At 34.4% G+C, this 8,281-nt stretch overlaps 1 protein-coding gene across 1 annotated transcript in view; it reads left to right on the top strand.

Moving 5' to 3' along the window:
• LOC125611068 (vesicle-associated membrane protein 712-like) overlaps positions 1–8,281 on the top strand; it is a 36,537-nt gene that overhangs the window by 19,828 nt on the left and 8,428 nt on the right. The window contains exon 5 of the mRNA XM_048784768.1: positions 6,922–7,080. Within this exon, the coding sequence (XP_048640725.1) occupies positions 6,922–7,080 (159 nt within the window). The remainder of the gene's footprint in view (positions 1–6,921; positions 7,081–8,281) is intronic.

Below are 8,281 nucleotides of genomic sequence, written 5' to 3'. Positions count from 1 at the left end.
GGGAGGAAGGAAGGAAAAACCTAAATTCAGTGGATTGTAACACATTGAATATGTTAAATTTCATCAGTTCCTAGATACTATCAAAGGGGGAAAATCCCTCACTAGCATTTTGGAAAATACTCTAAATATACCCCATTACTCCAAAAACATAAAGGAAAGGGTCAAGGACTTATTCTTGCCTGTATGAACTGTTCTTAAAAAAAAAAAAAAACAACAACAACAAAAAACAGTTGAGGGCTTGGGTTGTGGCTCAGTTGTAGACTGCTTGACTAGCATGTGTCAGGCATTGAGTTTGATCCTCAACATTAAATAAATAAATGGTATTGTGTCTATCTACAACTAAAATAAAATTAAAAAAAAAATAAAACAGTTGATGCAGAGAAGTGTTTTTCTTTATGCAAGTATCCCAGCGAGTAAATGATGAAGTGATAAAATATTATTTTGCAATTCCTAATAAAATGATAGACCTAGACAATATTAATAACCAACCAAAAATCAGTGAAAAGCTTCTGAGGAACTTCATAATGGATGAAAAAGACTCCACATGCCAAATCCACCGTTTTCTAGCCTTAAAATAAGAGATAGTGATGTATTTTCTGATGTCACACAATGATTAGTATATAGCAGGACTGATATTCTCTTACCAAGAAAGACCATGGCAAGCAATTTCAAGGGGAAAAGAAAGGAAAATCCATGGATTAATAGAGACTTTTTTTTAAGAGAGAGAGAGAGAGAGAGAATTTTTTAATATTTATTTTTTAGTTTTCGGCGGACACAACATCTTTGTTTTGTATGTGGTGCTGAGGATCGAACCCGGGCCGCACACATGCCAGGCAAGCGCGCTACCACTTCAGCCACATCCCCAGCCCCTAAAAGAGACTTAAGAGAAATTTCAATCAAATGTACGTTTTGTGCCTTATTCAACAAAAGGACTATAAAAAATGACTTGTTTTTATACATTTACATATGAGCCGGGGGTAGAGCTCAGTGGTAGAGCACTTGCCTACCACATGCAAGGTTCAATCCCCAGGACCAAAAAAACATTCATATACAAGCTAGATATTTAATGATATTAAGAAACATTTTTAGAAATGATAGTGCTATTTGTGGTTCTGTTTTTAAGAAAAAAAATGAAGCCATATCTTTCAGAAATTTAAATTGAAGCATTTCCAGATTAAAATGGTAGAAAGTCTGAGATTGGCTGTAAAATAATATATTTGGGTAAGGGGTAGCAGTATAGATGAAACAAGATTGACTATGCATAATTGCTGAAGCTACGTGATGAGTACCTAGGGATTCATTAAACTATTTCCTCCACTTTGATATGTGAATAAAAATATTTTAAGTATACTTCTATTAGTTCCCTATTTGTATATAACAAACTTAGCAGACTAACACAACAGCCATTTATTATCTCAGATTTCCATGGATAAGGAATCCAGGTAGACTTAACTGAGTTCTCTGATGAGGGTCTCACAATACTACAGTCAATGTGTCAGTCTGTGTTCTTATCTGGAAGCTCTGGGGAAGAACTGGCTTCCAAGCTTGCTCAGGTTGTCAAGATCTATGGCCCTATAATGATAGAGATTTCTGCCAGCTGGTGGCTAGAGGATACTTTCATGTCCTAGAGACTGATGGCAGTTTATTCCCATGGCTGCTTTCTCAACATGGCTGCTTGCTTCTTCAAGGCCAGCAGAGGAAGCTCTCACTCCAGTCTAACAAGTTTCATATACGTGACATAATCACAGGGGTGACCTTTATTCCTATTGGTTAGAAGCAAGTCACATTCAAGAATAAGGGATTATATAGGGATGTGACTCATTGGGGATCATCGTGCAGTATGTTCAACAGAATGCTAGTCTAAATAACCAAGGTTATATGCTTTCATAATGAACTTCATATATTTTATTTTGAGGAATTCTGCATATTAAACAGAAGCAAAATATATTATTAGCATGGCTGCCTAAAAACTAGCTACCATGTGAAAATGTTAAAAAATTAAACATATTTTAAGCAATTAACACATCTAAATTAAATAAATTTCTATTTTACATTTGTAAAAAAAGTTGGCAAGCTTTAAATTATAGAAATTTTTATGAAACATTAAATTTCTTATAATTAATAAAATGTACACAGGCCCAAAAATGTAGTTTTTAAATTGTGAAAATGTGTATAGATGTACCAAGTGTCATTGAATAGATGATGAATACTTTATCTTAACAGAGTTTAGATATTTCTCTTATATTACAATAAACTATTAAAAAAGAAGAGAAAAGGAACTAAAAGAAAACCAAGTATTAGCTATTTGTCTTGATTTGCTTGTATATACAAAGATACTATTTCCAAATAATGTCAAATTCATCAGTATCCACAGTTAGAACTTCAGTGTAGTTTGGGGTGATACATAATTCAATTCAGAACCCTCCCTTTTTTACATCTAAATGGTAAGCCCCTCATAAAACAGCAATCGAAAGACACATGGCTCACTGACCAAGAAGATCAAAGGTGTGTTTAAAGTGGATAAGATCATTTTCCTAGAACAGGGTTTGATTTTGTTTTGTTTATGTTGATTTATTTTTATTTTTGCAGTGCCAGGGATCAAACCTGGCCCTTGGACATGCTAAGCAAGTGCTCTACCACTAAGCTATAGTTTCAGCCCTGAGCAGGGAGTTTGAATATCATTTTCTTTTGCAAAAGTAGTAGCTATTAATAATGTTAGATAACATAAAAGTATGTTAAAGAAATACAAATCTCTATAATCTGAATTAAAACCTCTTAACAATTTGGTACATAATATTCCAGAATATTTTTTGTGTGTGTCTGTAATGTATATAATGTAAGTTTATACATACTTTTGAAATAAAGAAAACTGGGTTTATTCATACAGTGGGTGAAGTTTTGAACTCTGGTACTTCTTGAATCTAAATCTGTTTGTTTGTTTGTTTGTTTGTGGTGTTGGGAATCAAACCCAAGGCTTAATACCAAAAATCCTAGCTAATGAAACAAGATGAAGAAAAGGAAATAAAAGGTATACTGTTTGAAAGAAATAAATGAAACTGTCTTTGTAGATGACATGATTGTCAATGTAGGAAATCCAAGAGAATTGGTCAAAAAACTCCTGGAACTAATAAGCAATTATAACAATGTTACAGAATAAAAAAGGCAGTTGTCTTCTGTGTACCAGCAATGAATAAGTGGAATTTAAAGTTAAAAACATAATGCTACTTATATTATCAACCCTCCAAAATGTAATGCTTAGATATAAATCTAGAAATAAAAGTGTAAGATCTATTGAAGAAAAACTACAAAATACTTGTTTTAGTCAACTGTTTTACTGCTGTGACCAAAAGATTTGATAAGAACAATTAGAGGAAAGAAAGTTTATTTTGGGGGGGGGGGGTGTCACAATTTCAGAGGTATTAGTCCATAGATGGCCAACTCTATTGCTGTGGACACAGGGTGAGGCAGAACATGATGTCAGAAAACTGTGGCAGATCGCAGCTCAAAACATGAAATCAGGAATGAAAGAGAGAAAGAGGGGGGAGGGGAGAGAGAGGGAGAGAGCACGCCAGCCAGCTTCAATATCCAGGGATAAAATATGTATCCCAAAGGCATGCTCCCAATGACCCACCTCCTCTGGCCACATGCTACCTGCCTACAATTACCACCCAGTTAATTCTTATTAGGGGATTGATGCACCTATTAGGTAAAAAAACTATTCTAACCCAATCATTTCACCTCTAAACTTTCTTACATTGTCTCACACATGAGTTTTTTGGGGTTACCCCATAGCAAAACCATAACAATACCAATGAAAGAAATCAATGAAAAACTAAATAAATGGAAGGATATACCATGTTCATGGATAGTGTGACTCAAAATCAATCAAGTTCTTCCCACTTGATCTATAAATGTAGTGCAATCACAATCCCAATCCCAGGAAGATATTGTGTGGGTGTTGAGAAATTGGTTCTAAAATTTGTATCTAAAGGCAAAAGACTGACCCAGAACAGCTTTAATTAAAGAAGGACAAATTTGAAAGGCTAACATTACCTGACTTCAAAATTTACTATAAATCTACAACAATCAAAACAGTATGGCATTGGTGATAGAACAGACAAATAGAACAATGGGACCAAATAGAATGCCCCAAAATAGACCCATATAAATATGGTCAGTGGAACTTTGATAAAAGAGCAAGGGCAATACAGTGGAGAAAAACTACTGTCTCAACAAATGGTGTTGGAACTACTAGACATCCACATTCCAAATAATGAGTCAAGATAGATCTTATGCCCTTCACTCAAAATGGATCACAGACCTAAACATAAAATACAGAACTATGAAACTCCTAGAGGATACCATAGGAGAAAACCTAGATGGCCTTGGGTATAACAATAACTTAATAAAACACCAAGGCATAATTAATTTTAAAAAAATTATAAGCTGGACTACATTTAAAAAACTTAAAAAATTAAAAGAATCTTTGATATATACTCTCAAGGGAATGAGAGGACAAGCTAGACTAGAAAAAAATATTTGCAAAAGACAAATCTGATAAAGCACTGGTATCTAAAATATATGAAAAACTGTTAAAACTCAACAATAACAACCCAACTAAGAAATGGGTAAGCCAGGTATGGTGGTATATACCTTTAATTCCAGCTGATTCAAAAGATGAGGATTGCAAGTCCAAGGACATCCTGGGCAACTTAGACTAATACAAAATTTAAAAATTTTTAAAAGGACTAAGGATATAGAACATTCCTGGGTTTAACGCATAGAAGAAAGAAAAAGAGGGAGGAAAAAAGAGAAAGAAAAAAAAGATCTCAACAGATATTCACCAAAAAAGATAAAAGATTGTAAAAGGCATAAGAAAAGATACTCAATACCATATATCATTGGGGAACTGTAAATTGAAACAACAATGAAATACCATAACACGACTATTAAAATTGCCAAAATCCAAAACACTGTCAATACCAAATGCTGACTAGGATGTGGAACAACAGTAACTCTTGTCCATTGCTGGTGGGAGTGCAAAAATGGTACAGCTAATTTGGAATACATTAGTTTCTTAAAAAACTAAACATACATCCCAGTGCAGTAGCACACACCTGTATCCAGTGAATTTTGAGGCTGAGGCAAGAGGATCACAACTCAATTCCCACCAATGCCATACTGTTTTGATTGTTGTAGATTTATAGTAAAATTTAAAGTCAGGTAATGTTAGCCTTTCAACTTTGTCCTTCTTTAATTAAAGCTGTCCTGGGTCAGTCTTTTACCTTTAGATACAAATAGCTTCAGCAATTTAACAAGGTCCTAAACAACTTAGTGAAACCCTGCCTCAAAAAATAAAATAGGGCTGGGGATATGGTTAAGTGCCCCCTGGGTTCAATCCCCAGTACCAAAAACAAAACAAAAAAACCTAAACATATTCCTTGATATTTGCCCAAATGAGTTGAAAACATGTCCACACAAAAACCTACATATGGATACTTACAACAGCTTTATAATTATCAAAACTTGGAAGCAACCAAGTTTTGGTAGGTGAATGGATAAACAGTGATGCATCCAGGTCTGGGGTTGTGGCTCAGTGGTAGAGCATTTGCCTAGCACATGAGGCCCTGGGTTGGGTTTGATCCTCAGTGCCACACAAAAATAAATAAAAATATGGGGCTGGGGATGTGGCTCAAGCGGTAGCGCGCTCGCCTGGCATGCGTGCGGCCCGGGTTCGATCCTCAGCACCACATACAAACAAAAATAAATAAAAATAAATAAAGATATTGTGTTCAACTACAACTAAAAATAAATATTTAAAAAAATAGTGATGCATCCAAACAGTGGAATATTATTGTTGCTAAAAATAAATGAGCTATACAGCCACGAAAAGACTTGGAGGAAACTTAAATATGTATTAGTAAGTGAAAGAAACCAATCTGAAAAGGCTACAGACTGTGTTCAAATAATATGAGCTTTGTTACTCAAATTATATGTAGCTCAGTGGTCAAGTGGTGGCCTAGCATGCTTGGGGTCCTAGATTCAATCCCCAGCACTGGAAAGAAAGAAAAAGGAAATGAAGGAGGGGAGGGGGTAAGGATGGAAGGTAGGTAGGTAAGTAGATGGGGGGGTGTGCAGGGGAGGAGAGGGATCAGTTTTTTAGCTGGGTACAGTAATACACACTTATTGCCCCAGTTTCTCAGGAGACCAAACCAAGAGGATTGTTTGAGCTCATGAGTTTGGGAATAGCCTAGATAACATATCAAGACCCTATTTGAAAAACAAAAACTTTTATATGACATTCTTGAAAAAGCAAACTCTGGAGATAATAGAAACATCAGTGGTAGTCAGAGCTATATGAAGAAAAAGGTACAAGGATCTTATAGGCAGTGAAACTATTCTGTATGATTCTGTAATAGTGGATACCTGCCATTATACATTTGTTTAAACCCACATGAAGTACAATACCAAGAATTAACCTAATATAAACTAGAACTCTGGGTGGTAATGTGTCAATGTAGGGTTATCAGCTGTAACAAATATAACACTCTGTATTAAAGTCCATTTTTTGAAAATAAATAATTAAATAAACCCTCTGCTGATTGAATACATTAATGTACTTCCTGAACTTTTTTTTTTCTGAGACTAAAAGAAAATTTGAGTTTAGTTGATTCCTTACACAGTGAGATATGCCTTTGACACTTTTGTTTCAATTTGTATAATATAATGGATTTTATTTTTAAAAATAAAATTTGTAGGCTGGGGTTGTGGCTCAGTGGTAGAGCACTTGCCTAGCATGTATGAGACACTGAGTTCAATTCTCAGCACCACATCCAAATAAATAAAGATCCATTGACAACTAAAAAAATAAATAAATTTAAAAAATAAATAAAATTTGTGTTATATTTCACTTCTATATAGATGATATACAATGAAAATCAAGATGACAGCACAATTCCCACTATCAAGAGTCAAGTCACTGACGTAAAAAATGTTATGATGCAAAGTATTGATATAATTTTGGAAAGAGACAAAAGATTGAGTATCTCCTTCAATAGAACAGATGATCCCCAAACAACTGTAAGTGATTCACATCTGTGTTGATGTTCAAACAGTGCTCCAGGTCATAAGATTGCTGCCTTTAAGACAAATTGCTATGAAATAATCCTGTCACAAATCTGTGGTTTTATACAAAAAATTCTTGGCCAGGGAGTGGGAAGATGTGAAGGGAGGGAGTAAGTGGTAGGAGTGTTATTGGCCAACTCATATAATTATATTGTGTGCATGTACAAATACGTAACAACAAATCCCATCATTATGTACAACTACAATGTACAAATAAAAAATGTAGAAAAAATTCTTAGAATGCAACTAAAACATTAAAAGATTAATTATAAAACAATTTAAAAATAAAAACCAAATTAATTAGGAGGTGGTTATATCTATAAAAGAAGGATTTTTTACACTATGAAACAGAATAGTCAACAAACAAATTGCAAGGGGAAAAAAAGAGGGAGAACTTATAAACAAATGGACTTAATTTATCAATCGAATGTGATTCTTATTTAGATTTCAATTCAAATAAACTGTAAAAATGAAAAATTATAATTTTTTAAAATAATTAGATATTGGAATTCTGGATAGTAGATAACATTCAGGAATTATTAATTTTTAGGCATGATAATGGTATTGTGGCTATGTTTTTTAGAAAGACATTATTTATTAGAGATTTGAACTAAAATGTTTATTATTGAAGTTATATGTCCGGATACAATCAATCAACAAGTACATGAAAAAATGCTCACCATCTCTAGCAGTCAGAGAAATGCAAATCAAAACCACCCTAAGATACCATCTCACTCCAGTAAGATTGGCAGCCATTATGAAGACAAACAACAAGTGCTGGCGAGGATGTGGGGAAAAGGGTACACTTGTACATTGCTGGTGGGACTGCAAATTGTTGCAGCCAATTTGGAAAGCAGTTTGGAGATTTCTTGGAAAGCTGGGAATGGAACCACCATTTGACCCAGCTATTCCCCTTCTAGGTCTATTCCCTAAAGACCTAAAAAGAGCATGCTACAGGGACACTGCTACGTCGATGTTCATAGCAGCACAATTCACAATAGCAAGACTGTGGAACCAACCTAGATGCCCTTCAATAGACAAATGGATAAAAAAAATGTGGCATTTATACACAGTGGAGTATTACTCTGCATTAAAAAATGACAAAATCATAGAATTTGCGGGGAAATGGATGCCATTAGAGCAGATTATGCTAAGT

The sequence above is a fragment of the Marmota marmota genome, unplaced genomic scaffold (assembly GCF_001458135.2).
Source record: "Marmota marmota marmota unplaced genomic scaffold, marMar, whole genome shotgun sequence".
In the NCBI taxonomy this organism is placed as follows: Eukaryota; Metazoa; Chordata; class Mammalia; order Rodentia; family Sciuridae; genus Marmota; species Marmota marmota.
Note: the sequence above shows the minus strand (reverse complement) of the source record. Positions and strands in the feature narration are given on the sequence as shown.